The sequence below is a fragment of the Alligator sinensis genome, unplaced genomic scaffold, assembly GCF_000455745.1.
Source record: "Alligator sinensis unplaced genomic scaffold, ASM45574v1 scaffold381_1, whole genome shotgun sequence".
NCBI classification, from domain to species: domain Eukaryota; kingdom Metazoa; phylum Chordata; order Crocodylia; family Alligatoridae; genus Alligator; species Alligator sinensis.
In genome coordinates, this window is record NW_005842440.1 from 343032 (window position 1) to 362539 (window position 19508).

Here is a 19508-nt window from a genome sequence, read left to right on the forward strand (position 1 = left end):
TCTATTGGTGGGCGTGCTGCATAGAGCTGACCTGCTGTAGCTCTTTGTAACCCTTTGCTTCTACCAGCATTCAACAAGGACATGTGCCAAGTCCTGAACTTGAGACCAGAATAATTGCATGCAATTATTCTGACTGGGGAATGACTGGCTAGGCTGCAGTACTGCAGAGGAAAGACCTAGAGTTACAGTGGACCACAAGCTGAATGTGAGTCAATAGTATGATCTTATTGGGGGTGGGGGGAAGAAGCAGTCAACGGCATACTTGGTTGTATTAAGTGTAACGGGGTGTTCTTCCAGGGGTGGCCATGAAGCCCCTGGAGTTCCTGCAGCCCTCACTTTCTGGGCAATCGCCCACCCCTTCAGTCTTCTGCCATGCCTTGATGTCTTGATATGAGGGAGGCTGCCTCAGGGCTTTCCAGATGTCTCTCAAATGACCATCAGGTGCCAGTGGTCCCTGCCTTCTGGGCTAATTGCGTAACTCCATTCCTCCTCTACACCGTGCCTCATGCCTTGCAGGTGGCATCCTCATTTGGTGTTCATTTCCACTTAGCCCCTCCTCTGGGGGTCTTGGATCCCCTTTGGTCCCATACACTCAGTTTCTCAATAGATTCCTGGGCAGTCTCTGGTTTCGCATGCTCAGCCCCTTAATCTGAGCTCCAGACCCCTCCCTGGATCTGTAGGAATCTCCTCTTCTCCTTGGTTCACCCCAGGACCTGCAGACTGCTTTAGGTGTTACCCTCCATGTTGACCTTCTGGAGCTGCAGCCATCCTGCTGAGCTGGTGGTATTCTCTTAGCAAACCCCAGATCTTACTGCCAGTTTCTCTTGGGGCTTATACCTGCTCTAAGCCCAGCTCTCCTCCTGAGTCAAGTGACTCCCTCTTCCTGGCCTAGCCCTACCTGCAAACTCCCTGGGTCAGCTGACTCTAGGTGGCAGGCACTCAAGTGCCCTGCCACAAACAGCAGTGGCACATGTACTATAAGGGAAGAGATCCTCCTACACTGTTTGACATGGGTACGGCCTCATCTGGAGTCCAGTTTTGAGCCCTGCACTTCAAGGAAGATACGGACATATTAAACAGTATCCAGTGGAGAGCAACAAAAATGATTAGGGGTCTGGGTAGCCAGGCTTATGAGGAAAGGCTGAAAAAGCTAAGATTACTTAGTCTGGAGAAGAGAAGATTGAGAGGGATATTATAAAAGTTTCAAAATACTTGAGGAAAAGGTAATTGTACAATGGATGGAAATGGATTATTCTCTGTGGCTGCAGGGAATGGAACTAGGGACAGTGGTCTCAAATCGCAGCAGGAGAAATTTTAAGGCGGAAGTTAGAAGGAACCTTCTCATGCCGGGAGGTGGTTAAGCATTCGAACAGGTCTCCTGGAGAAGTTGTGGAGTTTTGAAGAGCAGGCTTGACAAACGCTTGCCTGGGATGGTATAGATCAGTGGTGGTGCTCAAGCTTTTGGCCCCATGGGCTGATGCTGTCCCTCCCTGCCCTGCACACCAGGAATGGGCCCTGGGGGCCTAGCATTGCCCAATCCAGTGTGCAGGGCCTGGAGTTTTCCACAGGTCTGTGAGAAGCCCTGCAGGCCAGACGACAGTACTGTGATAACTATAATTGAGGCCGTGGGCAACTGGTGCCTCCTAAGTCTGGGGGGGTCCCCAGCAGCCGATTGCCAAGCCAGCGACGAAACTGGACTTCTGGTTTTGCAGCTGGCACTTCCAGGGGGTACACGGCTGATCTCGGGGTGCATGTGCACCCTGTATGCATCGCCAATGGCTGAGGCTGTCCCATTCAAATGTAGGGTCAGCAATAGAGCAATAAAATCAGGGCCTGAAGCTGGTCAGGGCTTTGCTTTGCATTTGTAGATGTGGAACTGGCAAGCCGCTTTTGGGTGGTGGGGCGGGGGTGGAGGGGTTGGGCAGGGCATTCTGTTGTTCCTGCCTGTGGCAGGGATCTATGGGGAGGGGTGGGGGAGAGTGACCTGGATTTCCTTAAAAATAACATGGTCACCGTAGATGTGAGAAGAATGGTTGTTTTTTCTATGTTCCCTTATGCTAGGGAATACGCTTAAATATTTTGAGCCAGGGAGTAGCTTCCTGGCCTTTAAAATCTGAATACTTCTCCAAGCTACTCTTTGGGAAACCAACTTTTTTTTTGCCGACGTGGAATCTGAATCCTTCTAACAGATCTGACTGTAGCAGGGTGGGGTAGGGTGAGGCTTAAGGAACTGAATCACTGATCTAAGAATAAATCTGTTCAAAGAAACCATTCACTGCCTCCTGACCTTTGTGGATCTTGCATCTTGAGATGCTCAAACTGTATTTGCCTGGGGGAGCCTTGTAAAAAAAAAATAACATGGGGGAAGGGGCTTTCCTGGGGAATGGCCAAGGACCCCTCAGTCATTCCTGAAAAGTAGAAGGGGAATCCCTGTCCTCTTGTAGCTGAAGAGGGCCTTGTGGAGAAACTCGAGAGGAATAGTCTGAAATTGACCTTTTTCATTAAGTTTTTCTATTATGCTTCTCCTATATCCCACACTGTCTTGAGGTAAGACCTGTTGAAGGGGTCTTACACAAGGGACACACTACAATAACAAGACTTTGGGAGGAATGAAACCTTTGAGCTCTAGCTCACCAATACTCTGCAACAGAAATGAGGTGTTTAGTGAGAGTTTGCCATATCTGTTTAATTACCTGATTTATATGGCCTCTGTTACTCTAGTATCTGAGCAGCATTGTCCCACACTACTTTCATCTAAATGAAAAGTGTAACTTAATCCATGCAGATGAACAAGGGAAGCACCTAGGTGTACTGAAGGGCAGTTGCTTTCTTGGCATATTATGTTTAGTCACTGGTGTGTGTTAATTTTTGTAGGAAAAGGCATTATCTAGCAAATTAGGAGGTGGAACATCAGGTCTTGCAGCTTTCACAAATCTGCTTAAGCTATTCAATCCTAGTAGAGTAAAGCTATCCTTACATTGGAAAGGCTGGTAATAGGATATGAAGGAGGCTTAATTTCATCAGTAATGATGGGGAGCAACATTTTCAAAAGCACCTCTGACATCGGAACCTGTGTCCCATTGAAAGTCATTTGGATTTGGCCACTACTTCCCTTTGGTGCTTCTATATGCTTGAAAGGCTTGCAAGTGGACCTAAACAATGGCTGCTTTTCCCTATTAACCTCATAAGTGCTAATGCCGACACTGCTATAGTATTGGCTTCTCAAGTTTCAAGCTATAATATCTTTGTCATTTTTCTTATTTTGGAAGGTGAAGAATGAAGAAGACTTTATTAAAAGACTGGACTGCACACCTGACCAGCATCTCAAGGTGGTATCCATCTTTGGGAACACTGGAGATGGCAAGTCACACACCCTTAATCACACTTTCTTCTATGGTCGAGAGGTCTTCAAGACCTCTCCAGCTCAAGAGTCCTGTACAGTTGGTGTATGGGTAGCCTATGACCCTGTCCGCAAAGTGGTGGTAATAGACACAGAAGGTCTGCTTGGAGCTACTGTGAATCTGAGCCAGAGAACACGGCTGCTTCTGAAGGTCCTGGCCATTTCTGATCTTGTCATCTATCGTACCCGTGCTGACAGACTCCATAATGACCTCTTCAAATTCCTTGGGGATGCTTCAGAGGCCTACCTGAAACATTTCACCAAGGAGCTGAAGGCAACTACAGCCCGTTGTGGTCTAGATGTTCCCTTGTCCACCCTAGGTCCTGGAGTGATCATCTTTCATGAGACTGTGTACACCAAGCTCCTGGGCTCTGGTAAGTAGAGAGAAAGAGGTCTGGAATCAAAATGTGTCTGAACATGATCTGTTTGTTAAACTAGATCTGTAACCTAGTAGTCAGTGATCTGAACTGGATTTGAGACCTGGCCTTTTTCATGGTCCAGGCTGGCAGAGGGACTGAGGAGGTAAGAGGCTCTACTTTGAGTAAATGTGTGGCCTAGAGCAATATCAAGCACCAGTTAGGGACCAGCATTGACTAGTTCTGAAGAGAATTCAGTCTGATTCTCTAACCTAGGATGATGACTGCAGCATTGGGCCGTGGAAGCTGCAGTACAGTTTGGAAAAGTGAACCTGGTTGGACCCTCAGGTTTAGGCAGGGGTGCAGAGGGTCCTCTTGCAACAATAAATGAATGAACAATAAATTATACCTGCATACTAACAAGAGTAAAGGAGACTGACTTGTTGCTGAATGTGTACCCTGCCCCTGGCACAGTCAATGACTTCTGTGGATTGGGACCTTTCCTAAGCAGGCATGGGAATGGGACTGTGACGGTGGAGGCCAGTGGCAGACGGACTGATACAGCAGCATAAAAGTGCAATGGAGCCAGTAGGGGCTTGCTTTGTGTCCTAAAGGATGGTAGCCCACTGCTTTCATTTCTCATTGCCTCCCACTTCCTTTGCTGGTATGTTAAACTCAATTTGCATAAAGCATATTTTAAAATATATTACTTATCTTCATGTCTCTGGGTGAAATCTTAGCTTCCTGGAAAACCAATGAGAGTTTTGCCTTTGACTTCAAGAGAATCTACAGATTTCTCCCCAGATGTATCCATTTCAAAGTGTGCTGTGAATCCACTTGTCTCTCCGTGTCCTCCCCAGTCTTTGAGGGGAATTCTGGTACTTTCAGGTGGCTCTGTCACCACAGGCAGGGCTTACCTTCCTTCTGCTTGGGAACATCTGGAAATTACCTGCTATGCAAGACTACAACAACTCAAGTCCTAGCAACTTGCACTATTGTTGCTGTTTTAACTGACCAGAGAGTTCATGGGGAATAGAAAGTCCAAGGGACTTGGGACAGCACCTACCTGTCTTTTTAAAGTGCATTTCTAATCAGCAAAGTGGTCCTGCAAAAATGGCAACACCCTCTCATCTTGACCAGGTAATTTTTAAAGCAGTGAAGGAAGTCACATTTCACACAGCATGTTAGTCAACTGGTAGAATTTGCTACCTCAGAGGTCAGAGTCAAATGCTGGAACTGGTTAATATTATGACCAGTAATGACATTTGTGGCTTGGTGTGCAAATGCAGGGTAATACAAGCATATGCTTTGGGGTGTCAGCTGATTGCTGCAGGTGGCATGTCTCCCTAATATACATTGGTTTGCAGCAATGCACAGTTACTTATAATTGAGGGACAGTTATGGGATACATGTGACTTTTAGGGGAGGGGTGAGTCTGAATATGCTATTGCTGGAAGCTGGTTCTAGGAGTTAGTGTGGCTGGTGATTTGGCCTGAAAGTGTCCATTCTCTATGGTTGTGTTTCATAGAGGAGGGCTGATAAAGACTTCCTCTTTCCTACACCGGCCTTCATGGAGAACAATCATCTTGAGAATGGTGAGCCTAAAGAACAGAGCAGCGATCAGCCGTGAACACTAGGCTTCTCATGATGTGGTGTGGCAGCTTGGTGCCATGGACTGTAGGGTTATAACAAACCCTGTTTTTGGAGTGTTTATTTAGGGTCAGATATGGCCTCTAATTTTTGGTGCCTAGCTTGGACTCATAAAACAAGACATTAGAACTTGTTTGGCAACTGCAGTTGCTAGTGATTTCAGTTTTAGAGGATCTCTAAAACTTGGTTTTAGGGTCTGAAGATGGACACTCAAAATTAGAGACCACCTCTTGAAAATGTATTTCCCTTTTCCTACACGTGAAATAGAGCAATGCCAATTTATCTGCATCACAGAAGTGTGATGAGAGTTAGTTAGGAATGTTAGTATAGCACTTGACACTGTTAAAACACTGCATGATTAAGTGTTGTTTTAAATCAACTGTTGTTAATGTACCTGTTGCTGCTTTTGAATGTGTTTTTAGATCACCCCTCCGAGGTGCCTGAGAAACTCATTCAGGATCGGTTTCGAAAACTAAGCTGTTTCCCCGAAGCCTTCAGCTCAATTCACTACAAGGGAACAAGGACTTACAATCCCCCTACAGACTTCTCGGGACTTAGGCGAGCTATAGAGCAGCAGCTGGAGAACAATACAACGCGCTCTCCCCGGCAACCTGGGGTTATCTACAAAGCGCTGAAAGTAAGTCATCTGTAGCAAAATGTGGCTCACTGGGAGCTGGACCAATGTGCAAAGTGTCCTTATTCATATTTGTAACACCATTGCTAAATACCTTGCACCTAACAGAGTTAGAATACACGGAATGCTAATGCAGAATTCCAGTTATCTGGACAAGAGGCAGTCTTTTAGTACAGATCGACTTATAATAGATGAATAAGTTGGGTGGTTCTTTCTAGGGGAAAGAAAATGTAAAAGAAATGATGGTAACCCTGGAAGTTGAGGTGAAAAGGTTTGTAGGAGCACTGGAAGACCCATAGACTTGGCTAGGAAGAAGCTATTAGTGAGCTTCTTAAGGGTACCTTCCATACCAAATTGCTGGGCTTTCCAAAGGAGTTACAAACAAGGAAATCTTGGCATGGGATACAGACAGTATATTCAAGGAGCTAGGAGGGGCAAAGGGAGGAGTGAGATGTGCCAGTGGATTGAAAGGCAGGTGGGAACAGGAGATGGAGTGTTGAGAATGGAAGCATACTAGATGGACTGAGATATTTGTAGGATTATTATCCCCAGAGTATCTGGGGATACTCTTAATTTCCAAACCAAAGGAGACTGAGTTTTTGTTTTTATCCAATGCATGTTTGGCAGTAGCATAACTAGGGGTGGGCAAGAGGGATCCCCCATCCTTACAGAGGCCCCCCACCTCCGCTTTTGAATCCTGTGTCCCATGTCCTCGGAACCATTTGTCCCTCTCTCCCTTCCTCTCACCCTTCCCCCCCCCCAGCCCCCCTCCTACTTGCCCACTGTCCTGCAGGATTTGCTTGGGGCAGCAATTCTGTTTGTTAGCTCACTGATGTTTGTTTTTTCCCACACTAAACTGAAGAAATGAGTTTGCATTTAGTTTGGACAGTAGTTGGTTCTGTGGCCATTACTATCTCTTTCTAGGTTGGAAAGTTTCATCATCTGCATCTTCCTCTTGCATTCTCGAGCTACCTCCTATTAGTGGGATGTTTCCAGTGGTCTAGTTGAATTTAGCTGTTGTAAAAGGTATCTTGGTTGTGGAGGGACAAGGGATATTATTTAGCTGTAGCCAATTTAAGGGAGGCCTCTGGACATCAGAGCTGATCCCTTGAACTGGACTCTGTAATCAGTGGATAGTCAGTACTGAGGGCAGAACGTATGCAGTATGTGATCCCAGTGATCTATTACTAATACTGGCAGCTGCATTTTATATCAGTTGCAGCTTTTTCCAGGCATGTGGCTACAGAGTGTTATACCCAGGTTTGTATCTGATAGGATAGACTGTACTCTATAGACCATTCCCAGATGGAAACAGCAATTTTTGTTACCATGGCTATGTGGACATCCAGCAAAACAGTGTCTAAAGATTCCAAAATTATAATCTGACTCTAAAAAGAAGTCCCCTCACCCTATTTCTATGGTGGGAGTTATTACAAGGAAATAAGTCCTTTAGGTCTATTCATTTCTTATCAGCATCACCAGTGTCTTGCCTTGGTTCATTTGCTCTGCATCCAGGTCTTGAGTTCATTATTGGGAGAGCTGGCAGCTGGTACTGTTTATGTTGGATATAAAGGATATGTAAACCTCTGCTGCCATCTGTATATTGCTTGTGTTTCAGTAGCTCTCCACTGGCTTCTGAGAGGTGGTGAACAATATGGGAGAGGATTGAGTTGTGAGACTTTGGAGATGAAGCTTTTTTCATGTTCCTTGTACAAAACCTTGAGCTAGTTAAGTCAGAGTGTTTAATAATCCCTTTGAGCTTTCTGGAATTGAGGCAGAGCAAAATAAAAGCTCCCTCTGTACCATACTTAGGTCTGAAGCCTTCCTGAGAGGGATCCAAGATGCCAGCAAATTAACAGGTGGTATCGGCGATTTCTTTTGCTAGGTGCTGGATGAGCTTGCAGTTCCATATGTCAGCAGGCTAACTTGATGGTGATAGCCATATGAAAAGAAAGAGGCTTTGGTGATAAGGTGCAAGTGAAAGGAATAATATAACTTCCTGTCCTTAATTCACTACTACAAAGACCTTGAAAGACTTGGTTTCCCCAAACCAGTGGCAAGATGGACAGTACTTTTCAAAACAGTATCATACAGTGTACCCTTGCTTGATATGATCTCTTCCAAATACCTTGCAAAATAGAATAATCAGGTGTTTAGTATTAGTATAATAATACTTCGTGCATAATCTCCTGAGGGATTGGCAGAAAGGAATTGTTTGACTGAGATTCATCTGTATGAAATGTAGATAGTGTGGCGAAATCTTTAACTTGAGCTTATCCTACCCTTTCAATTTGTTCAACACTTCAGTACTGCAGGGAAACCTAAGACAGACACCAGGGTGCTTAGTGGAGGTAGGGCAAGTTTCATGGCACGTATATCAAAACGTGTACAAATACAACTTTTTAAAACAACATTACTCTGGCTCTTGAATACACTAATTGTAGCTTTTTACAGGGTACAGCCAGGCCCTGAACCTCACTTAAACTATTTTACATGACGCTACCTGTGGTTTCCATTGACCTTAATCAATATTAGTTAATGTACGTCACCTAGTTTGAAGCCCAGCAAATATATTAAGCATGCAAGGGCAAACTTGAATCCCACAGGAAAAGCAACAAAATCCCCTTTTTTACCCCTCACCCAACTGTTTCATTTGGGTGTATATAAGCTGTTTTCTCCAATCCTTTTTGCCCATTCACAGAACTCCAAAGATGGAAAATATTCATGAGATCACCCAACCCATCTCGCTGCCAATTGGTCTTGTTTGGTTACTGTCCTTCTGTTAGAAGGAAGACGGAGGGGATTTTGCATTTCTCTTTGTGGCTCAGGCTGGTATGGTTTCCTAATTAGCAATCCATTATTCATTAGCTGCAATGCCCAGATAGTTCTCTCTTCCAAAAGAAGAACTGATTGGGCACCTATGAGGAGCATCTCGGGATGTCCATGAAGACCTGCATCTTAACAGAAAGCTCTTACTGACCTGGGGAATCACTCTCTGTTGCTCTGAATTCCTCACCATTTTTTTTTCTCTCTCTCTCTCTAACAGGCACTGAGTGACCGGTTCAGTGGTGAGATCCCTGATGAGCAGATGGCTCACAGCTCCTTTTTTCCAGATGAGTATTTCACTTGCTCCTCTGTATGCCTCAGCTGTGGGTAAGTCCATGAGAAACAAGCTATCATTCTTCTAGTGCTTAGTAGTGTCAGGGTATTTAACATCAGAATGTATTGTCATTGTGAGGTCACAAGTACCCTGAAAAGAAGCATCAGGAAGTGACATCAGTGTGGTACCACCTTAACATTTAAATACAGAATTTGGCTGTTTTTATTTTAAATCGGAAACTATTTGAACTGGCTGAAAAACGGTTTAATTTATATACTTTGACAATGGCTGTCGCCACATTGCAGCTAGATAGCATGGTCTTTGTCCTCGGTTTTTCATGTATTATTGTTATTTCTTTGCCTGTGTCTCCTCCACAAATAGCATATGTAAGTATATGGTCTCCAAATTGCAAAAGCCCATCATAGGGTGGAGTTAGAAATGGGCAATCTACAAAAATCCTCAGAAGTTAGAAAGGCTCCACTGGTAGTTATTCCTGTTAGGTTAAAATAGCCGATTGTGTAGATGTATGCTTTGATCATTTTTACCCAATGTTGAACTGTAACGTATGGCCTGTGAGTAGCAGCCATGCTGACCTGGGCTGCAAAAATTTTGCATACCTGAAAGAGTTGGACTTGATTGGAACTTGAGAGGAAGACCTCTCTACAGAAAGTCCTGGGCATGGGGTTGATGAATCAATAAGTGCTGGACAGTGCTCCTAAATCATACTGAGCTGTATGAGCATGATTACAATGGATTGTTCTGCTGGAAGTCCTATCTGTCAAATAAAAAGTAAAACTAAATTGCCAATTTTTGAGGTCATTAGAGATTCTTCTATAGCACACTTTGTAAGAGCTGGGAAGCTAGCCTAGGTATCTTGGCCAATTTCTAGATTTGATTAGTTCCATCTAGATTTTCTACAAACCAGGTACAATATTCATTTCCTGCACCAAAATGTTCCGTAGTTCTGTTTTGTGATGCGAAATGGTTGCTTTACCTCACTCAGACGTTTCAGTGACAGATAAAATCAGTATTAGATATACACGTTTTGAAGAGGTTTGAGATTAGCAGGACTATACCTGTTTGTTAATAACATAACTGACGTTATGTTGAGATTTGTCCAGTGTCAGATTGACTGACTTTATAGCTGGCTCACTGCTTGCATTTGAACTCCAGATGTGGCTGCAAAAACAGTATGAACCATGCGAAAGAAGGAATTCCTCATGAATCCAGGAGCCGATGCAGATACTCTCACCAGTATGACAACAGAGTCTATACTTGCAAGGTAAGCAAAGTTGTAGGGACAGGATCCAGGAAATGGAGGGGAAGAGAGAAGGAGAACTGAGGCTTATGGGCTCCTATACATGTGCGTGGAGCCTGCTGCAACATGCTGGAAAGCCAGGGCGTTGGATTAACTGAGTCTGCTGGAGCATGAAAATTGACATACTCTGGCAGCCATCTGCGTTGCATGTATCAGCACCGCCATGCATCTCTGCACTGAAAAAATGGTGGTGAGGCACTATGAAATAAAACATGATTGAGCTTTAGATCAAAGCACCCCACTGCCACTTTTTCAGTGTGGGGATGCGCGGTGACATTGATATACGAGACGCATGGGCACTTATTAATTAGCAGAGCTCACTAATTAAAGTGCCCAGTGGTGCATCCCACAGCATGTGTAAAAATGCCCATGAATGAGGAGTATCGCTTGCATGTTCCTTTTGTTTTGGAGATTTGTAGGAGCAGCCCTTGGCACTGACACAAGAGCAAGACCCCTGTTGATCTTTAATGGCACTGCGGTTTTTGTTCTGTTTCAATGCAACTCAATCACACTGTGGGTATTGTTCACTAACTAACTAAATCACCAGCTTTGCTCCCAAATCTCAAGATGAACCAGGCATTACATGTTGCCCTTCAGTCTCAGCATGCTGAGTACACTTTAATTGTTCTCCCCACTTCCTTACACCCACCCTTACAGTAGCTGATTTCTCTGAGCTGAGTGTAACATGGCCTTGTGGGAGGCTTAGTTTTTCAGCCCTAGTCATCTCTGTTGTTAGGCTAATGAAGTCACCTGGGAAATAATGCACAAAACCGCCATTACCAATCATGGGATTCATCATGTGATCTCTTTTTAGCAAACAGTCTCCACAAACAAACACCAAATACAGCCTTTATTCCCTTTATGACCAAATGGCTATGGGAATCATGGAGTTCACAGTTCCAAGATATGCCATTTTAATTTATTACTCATGTTCTAGGGCTGTTACGAACGAGGGAAGGAGGTCAGCGTGGTGCCCAAAACGTCTGCTTCCACTGACTCGCCTTGGTTGGGCCTTGCCAAGTACGCCTGGTCAGGGTGAGCACAGAAGCAGGGAGTCTCTCTGCTTTTCCATATTTTCTCCTCTTGCCAGATCCTTTGGCCTCCAGTTCCTTACTAAGGTGACCCTTTCTTCTCTTTGTCTACTCCCTGCAAAGGTATGTGATTGAGTGCCCTAACTGTGGAGTGGTATACCGCAGCCGACAATACTGGTTTGGAAACCAAGATCCTGTGGACACAGTGGTGAGGACGGAAATCGAGCATGTGTGGCCAGGAGTAAGTTTTGGTGAGGTGGTTTTGGAGAATGGGGTGGTAGTGGAAGGGTGTTTAGGTAGTGGTAGTACTGTGACTATTGAGCATCTTTCTAAGTGTGGGATCCATGGAGTAAAAGGCTGTCAATTTTGTCTGGGCAGACATTAAAAACTGGATTGGAGATGGTACTAGTGAACCATGTTACAGTGGCCGTGTGTGTGAAGAGTTAGAAAACTTAAATCATCAGAAATGGAAGAGATCTGTTAAGTCTAAACAAAAATGTAGAATATTAGTGGCTTTCCTTCTGAACTGTTCCATGCACACATTCCCTGTGAAAACTAACCATGCACAGCATTCTAGAAAACAATGGTATAAAGACACACTCAGGAAAACCCTTCCTCTAACAAAGTATCATAGAATCTCCAATGTCCACAAAGGACAGAGAGGAAGTTCCATCTCCTCTGAAAGCGTTGCACAACATGTTGTACAGTAATCAGGTTAGCTTGAAAGGAAAAGGGGCTGTGAATTGACCCAGTTGGTATTAGATTTCTTGGGGTAAATGCTTACATCATTACAATCCCCCTTTGCCCTATGAAGAAGAAGTGCAGAACCTCCAGGTGCAATGCTTAAGTTTAACAGTAGTGATGGATGGACATTTTGCTCTGAGGGAAGGCTGTGTGAGAAATGAGATTTCCTGTCAGTTCTTAAATTTCGTAAAATTCTTAAATTTATCACATAAATCCACATTTTTATTTTATAGACGGATGGATTTCTGAAAGACAACAATAATGCAGCTCAACGTCTGCTAGATGGGATGAATTTCATGGCACAGTCCGTGTCTGAGCTTAGCTTGGGACCCACAAAAGCTGTGACCTCTTGGCTGACGGACCAGATTGCTCCTGCCTACTGGAGACCCAACTCTCAGATCCTGGTACACCAGAACTACTACACCTCCATGCTCTTAAGAAAAATGCTTCTCTCTGTGCATAGCTGAAAATTCCCTTCTGCCAACCACTACTAAGATAATAAAATATCTGTTTGGTTTCAGACCTCTCATCCCTAGGACTGCAAGTAAAACTAACCTTCTTTTAAAGCTCCCTGCTAGTTCCATGTTTTGGTTCAGTTCGAGAAAGGTTAAACATAGAATCAGATATCATTCTTACCCTTCTGTCCCCCCATTTAATTGCCCCTCCCTATTGTAGACCCTTTCACCCCATCAATACTGTTGATGAAAATGCTGGCTCCCATGATCCTGTCTGTGGGTTTAAAGAACCACATTTGAAGTCCTAGGCGCCTAGTTTTGCATTCTCACAAAAATGAGAGCTGCTGACTTGCACCAAATATAAAGCTGAAGATTAAAACTTGGCCCTGGCTATTCAATTAGAAAAAGTCTCTCAGTTCCTTCCAGAGAACCAGGAGAGGAATTGGGCAGATAGATGGCAAAAACGGAAATGATCATCTTAACGTTGTACCTACAGTGCAGCTGGTAGGCCTCTAGGTATCCAGGAAAGCGTAGCAGTATACAATCATAATTAAGACCACAGGGATCATGGTAATGATGTTGACCCTAGCCAGAACCTTTCTCTAGGCTTGAAATCCTGGGGCCAGATGGACAATGTTTGTACCACCCAGAGTGGCGTTTTTAATCTATGAAACTTCAGTGAAAGACAGACTGGTAAAATGGGAGTGCATAGAGGGTCCAGGTGTGCCATACTCCCTGCTGCTGCAGGCTCTGGCTTTTTGGATGCTCTTCATGCTAAAGGCAGTTAGGAAAAATGAACTGACAGTTTCTCTTTCTGTTTTGTCATCTTCAGAATTGCAACAAGTGTGGCATACCCTTTAAAGATAACGATACTAAACATCACTGCCGGGCCTGTGGAGAGGGCTTCTGTGATGGCTGCTCATCCAAGTCCCGCCCTGTCCCAGAGCGGGGGTGGGGTTCAGCACCTGTGCGAGTGTGTGACAGCTGCTATGACAACAGGGGCATCCAGTTAGGTAATCTGACCTACTCATCCTGGTCCTGGGAACTAACACGGTCAGAGCTAATCAGACACTGTAGGTGTAAATAGACGATAAACATTTTTATGGTGGCATAAAGGCCAAGCAAATGGATGTCTACTCCTTTTCACACCACAAATGCCCACCATTTGTGGCTGTGACAAAGGTGGTAATCGTTCCTCCTGCTTTTATTGTGGCATACATGTTAGTTTTATGAAGCTACCCATGATCTCCAATTGCATGGGCAAGCACTTCCAGGGTTTGAGGGGCCTGATTCTATGCCCCAGGAATTCCCATACAGGATAGGGTCCCACAAGTCCCAGGAGTGCCTGTCCAGTTTTCCCCGCTTACACATGCCTTGGAAGATTTTGCTGGGGCATGTCTCTGTAAGCAGGGAAAGCTGGGGCACCCCACTTAGAGAGAAGCCTCCAAGATTGCCTGAAGCCTGTAGATTTCCCTGCTTAGAGATGTGGCCCAGGGAGTCTAAGGCATATTTCTGTAAGCGGGGAACACATTGACCATTGTCCTGTGGGATCAGGCCCTTGTCCAATGGAAGACGATGGGCCATATGTTTTACCCAATTAAGTGGATTAGTGTGACATCTTACCACAGCTGATCCATTTCACTTGGCAATGTCTGTTTATACCCTGTGTCTACAGTCTTGGTATTGGTCCCTTGATAACACCCCCATTCTAGGGCAGACTGTGAGGTTGGGATCTCAGTTGCTCTGAATGGGTAAATAGATCTGCTTACAATAGGTACAGTGTTCTTTGGGGCAGGCATTCACACTGAATCCGTAAATGCTTTTACTGGGGAAGTCAAGGAACTTGGAAAGATCACCCTGACAAAGGCTCTTCATAATCAATTACTGGCAAACGTGATCCTTTAGAATTATTCATTTTGGATTTTTAGCCCAGTTGCACAGCACATCCTGCTAGTTGGGAGTAGTATGACAGGGGATGTTGGTGCTAGAGTAGATGGGGGATCTTTTGTCTACTTGGATGGAGGGAAATCATAACAGTGAAGGTTGAGAAAATTAAGGGAAGGCAAGGAGGATTTGAAGTGAAGGCTGAGTATTGTTTGCCTGCACTGGGATACTAGAGAGCCCCTTGAGTATTGCTAAAGCAAAGTAACTTTAATTTTGCTGGGTCCACTAGTTTCTCTGCTAATACATGTTAATTGAGACATGGCATAAATTGTGTGTCCTGTCTTGAACCCTAACTAACTTGAGCTGAACACTATAACACTAACTCTGTCATGCAGATGTGTCTGAGCCACAGACTGATGAGGAAGGTGGAACGCTGATTGCCAGGAAGGTCGGCGAGGCAGTGCAGAGCACTCTCGGAGCTATGGTGACTGCCATCGACATTCCACTTGGTGGGCATTGTGGGAATCCAATTGTTTTTCATTTAGAAACATTTTTATTTTGCGTTGGTTAGACCATTCTTGTTGGTTAGACTTCAGTTCTTGAATGAAAGTCAATTTATGGCTGGAGGCCCTGTTTTTAAGGGTGGTGAGCACCTCTGCAAATTAGCTCTCGAATGTAGAGTGCTGGCCATTTACGTATCATGCAGCAACTTCAATGGCTCAGCAGACGCATCTAGTTTAACAGTTGTCTTGCAGTCGAGCTGCACTCTTTTCTTAATGACCAAACATCTCCAGGAGCTGGAGGGCAGTAGAGAGCATCATACGGCACTAATTGCTGATCAGTCCTTTTCTCCCTTCTGCTAGAATGTCATCAGCTCATATAGCTGGCAGCACTTTTTATGATCTAGTGAAGTGGAAATGGGAATGAAGCTTTTGCTTACTTCCATCATTATATGCATGCCAAAAAGGATGGTGGCTACACTGGTCCAGTGAGATGGCCAAAAACCAGAGGGAACTCTCGATGAGGAAGAGAAAGCCCACCTCCTTGAAATGAGTGTCTAGACAAAAGGTGCCACCATTTAGAGAGAGTAAGAAAAAAAGCTGTTGAATTATGCAGGGGAAGAATCTGTAGGAAAAAAACCTCAAATTGCCTGAACTTGCTGGGGTTTTGCCTATTAGTCTATGATGTTCTGTGGACAGAACTCTAAATGAGCATTAGGGACTGTGACAGATATGATTTGCAGGGCCTGGGGCCCTTCCCTCCTGTTCCATAGCTGAGAACCCAAGTGCTAATGAGGGTGGGTCTTTCTGATCCTTTGTAGGTCTCGTGAAAGATGCTGCGAGACCCATGTACTGGGTACCAGATCATGAAATCCTGCATTGCCACAACTGCCGGAAGGAATTCAACGTCAAGCTCTCCAAGCACCACTGCCGAGCCTGCGGCCAAGGGTTTTGCGATGAGTGTTCCCACGACCGCAGAACAGTTCCTTCCCGTGGATGGGATCATCCAGTTCGAGTCTGTTTTAACTGCAATAAAAAACCCGGTGACCTTTAACCCCAGCTTCCCCTCCAGGTCCTTCACAATTCCTTAGGTTCTCAGGGTTAGAAAAAATATTTGGTTTCCCTTTCACCTTTTAACCTGTTGCAGCCAGAGTGCATGTTTCTGATCTCCAGCCCCCTCTCATGTTATTTCCATCCTGGAATGCTGGGAAATGAGCTTGAGTGAATAAACTGGGCCTTCAGGTTTTAATTTCAAAATGATTGGGGAAGAGGGGAGCTCACTTGTAAAATGAGCAAACCAAAATCCAATGTATTTTATTCCTGTTAAAGTATTTATCTATCTCTCTATATAATTTAGTATACTAAGGATGCAGTTGGCAAATGAAGCTTTGAGTATTTCTAGCTCAAATAAAGAGATGCAGTTGTTCCCTGCTGTATTGGGTTGAACTTTGTAGCTACTGCAGTGCCTTCCAGCTCTTTTTTTAAATGTTTTGCTGCTTATGTTGTCCTGCTTGTAAAGATTTGGGCCCTTTGCCAGGGAGGCTCAGGGCTTCTCGAGTGGGACACATGAATTGCATTTGACAATGGGAATGGCCCTGCATCTGGAAGCCCCCCATCTCATGGCACAAAAGGGTTAAATCCATATCAGTTTGCAAAGTCTATTTCCATCACAGTCCCAAGTGCTAGGCGTGCAGGTCATGGGACTGTGGTGCAGGGAAGAGGAAGTAAAGCTAATGCCCTGGTAGAGTTTCAGCTAGGGCTGTCAAAGGAAAAATAAATGGGTTGGCACCAAGGCACCTCCAGTAACAGGCATTTCAACTTCAGTACAGGATCTCAAGGTAACAGAGTTGTCTTTTTCTCACCACATTTGCCCTGCATTTGGAGTTCCTTTGGGAAGACAAATTTCTCCGTGAAGCTTGTTGCACGTCAAGAGCCTCATGTTCCAAGCAGAGATAAGAGAAGTCCTGGTTAGGTGAAAGAATGCATGGCCTGAAGTCTGTTTGCCTGGGTTGTAATTACTTAAGTTGTTTATGTGGTTCCCAAATCCGTGGTGCTTCTTGGAGATAGCTGTATGGAAAGGACTCCAATCCTGTAATAAAACAAATCTGCCAATCCATCTGGAAAACAGGAACCTCTTCTCTCCTGCTCTTAGCAAGTTACATCTGCTGAACTTTTTATCCTTTCAGGAGATGCTTACGTGAAACCACTGACCCATATGCATCCGTGATCAAACCACTCAGCTAAACTAATACTCTGTTTTTCTGTGGATTATTGGCTCCCACAACAAGAAACAAGACCATCATGAACTGAACTGGGTTAGAAAATATCCTGTTTGGCTCATGTGGACAAAGGTGGTCCTACTGGAGGAGACTTGTCTTCACCTGTAGTGACTGGAGTTTTGATGCAATTCCCTGGAACTGATCTTTGTCCAACTTGTTAAATGTGCAGTTGTGTAGTTCAACACCCAACTCCCCCATTTAGGACTGTATTATTCAATTGTCTGCTATAAAAAGACTATACTTTCTGAACAAGTATACTGGCTTTTTCCTTGTAACCAGTTCCCTTTCTGAGACCTAAGGAATGTGTTTGCAATGTAGCTTCCCCCTAACACCTGTTACAGGCTGAAGCAGGAAAATTTTGGCATTGGCTATATTTGCTAGAGACTGACTTGTATTTTGTAATCGAAAGCAGTCAGGAGACAGTTGCCACAGGTGATGGTGTGATAAGAGTGGGTAAAAGTCTTATCTTAGGAAAGACATTTTTCAGCAGAGTTCTGCACTTTGACGTCTTTATTTTTTTTAATGGGTTAGGCTGTAGTTACACTGTGTTGCTGTTTTGTAGGACATGCCCAGTGCGTCTTCCATGCATGTAACTTTTACTACTATGGTAATGCACACAGAGAAACCATCCATTACATTCCTTGTATAAAAGCCTTCTGGAATCTGTTTTGGGGTCTTTCCCTGTCCTTGCCCCCTTCTCCCCCTCCCCCCCTGCAGACAGATCTGCTGCATCAGTGGAAGATGAAACAAAATGCTCTTTCTACATTCCCAGCATGTATGTTCTCTAGTATCCACATACGTGTCACAACATGCAGTCCATTCTTGATGGACTATCCTGGTGCTATAGGGTTTTTCTTTCTGGGATCTCTTCAACAAAGCAAGATGCTTTTTTGTGCTTACCTGAAATGGAGTAGTCTTATCTCTAGACAAGCATGTGCAGAGAGGATACTGTAGCTCAGAACCAGCATATACTCCAGTTCCAAAGCACAGGCAAAGTCCAAAGTCTAACAACAGACTTTTGCCTGAGCAGGGTAACAAGAAGGAATATTAAAAATTATGGTAACACATTGCTTTCTCAAGGAAATTGGACTGGTTTACCTTTAAATCAGTTTTTAGACCAATAAAATTAATCTAGTGTGGATTCTTCTGTGCATACATATTTCAGTTTTGAGTGGTTTATCTTTATTTAAATGTTGTACCCAGGCCACTTAAACTACACTAAAATAAGTCAATCTTATGCAGAAATAAGACTGTCCATAAGGGGGCTGCATTAATTTAAACTAAGTCTTTAAATTGCACCTTAGGTTCTACCGGTGCAAATTTTCCATTTAAGTGTGTCCAGTGAGACTACCTAGATGGAAGGAGCAAAGGGAAATTGTGTGTCTGGCTAATAAGCCTCCTTGATGATATGATTGCTGCATCTGTCAAAGGTGGTAGGGCTAAACTGTCCGTGGTAGGCCCTACATTCTCCTTATTCTGACTGCACTGGGAATTGTGAACATATGGGAAATAGAGCACAGGCTAAAGCGTGTTTTTTTGGGTTTTTTTCTGTTTTTGGGGCGGGGGGGGTCCCTCTCTTTTTAGATTCTTTCCTAGCCCTAAAGGAGCCAGATTCAAGGTCCTGCTTTGAGGCAGGAATATGGTCACCATAGAGACAAGTAGACCAAGTGCTACTAAGCCTCAATTACATTCTCACTGAAGGCAATGAAAAGATTTCCATAGAATTCTAGGACACCTAAATCAATCACTGAGTGTCACAACCCAGTGATTTTGGTGCCTCGGCACTATGGAATTTCCTGGCCACATGAGAGCTCCTTTGCACGGCAGAGTGTTCTGCTGCAATTCAGAACCCGCGTGTAGGAGAGAGTTCCCGCCAATTTGCAGTTTCCTTTGCAGGATGCATTTCTTCTTTGCAGCACAGAAATGCACGGTGCAAAGAGTTCCCGCTATTCGGATGTAAATTTGTGCCCCGCTATTGGCCAGTGCTAAATTATTCACACGTGGCGGCTAGTAATTGGCTCGCTGGCCGTTTAAAACTCCGCGCGACTTCCGCCCAAGTCGAAGAGCTTTGAGCACGCTGCAGAGTGCCTCTGAAGTTATCTGACTTGCGGCTGCCGATCGATAGACTGATCACCTATCGATCTTTCTTCCCGTCAC

General features: G+C 44.4%; 1 protein-coding gene across 4 annotated transcripts in view; it reads left to right on the top strand.

Annotated features, from left to right (window-relative positions):
• The window catches only part of ZFYVE1 (zinc finger FYVE-type containing 1), a 30759-nt gene extending 13159 nt beyond the window's left edge, over positions 1–17600 (top strand). Inside the window, exons 3-12 of one of the 4 annotated variants that reach the window (XM_006030360.2) lie at positions 3270–3774; positions 5829–6043; positions 9087–9193; positions 10314–10422; positions 11396–11493; positions 11613–11730; positions 12467–12637; positions 13521–13701; positions 14968–15081; positions 15894–17600. In XM_006030360.2, coding sequence (XP_006030422.1) covers positions 3270–3774; positions 5829–6043; positions 9087–9193; positions 10314–10422; positions 11396–11493; positions 11613–11730; positions 12467–12637; positions 13521–13701; positions 14968–15081; positions 15894–16126 — 1851 coding nt within the window. In that variant the 3' untranslated portion in view covers positions 16127–17600. Of the gene's footprint in view, positions 1–3269; positions 3775–4627; positions 4897–5828; positions 6044–9086; positions 9194–10313; positions 10423–11395; positions 11494–11612; positions 11731–12466; positions 12638–13520; positions 13702–14967; positions 15082–15893 lie in introns of those variants that run through there. The other 3 variants (XM_006030361.3, XM_025211978.1, XM_025211979.1) reach the window with 3 other exon arrangements.
• Positions 17601–19508: the final 1908 nt, after the last annotated feature.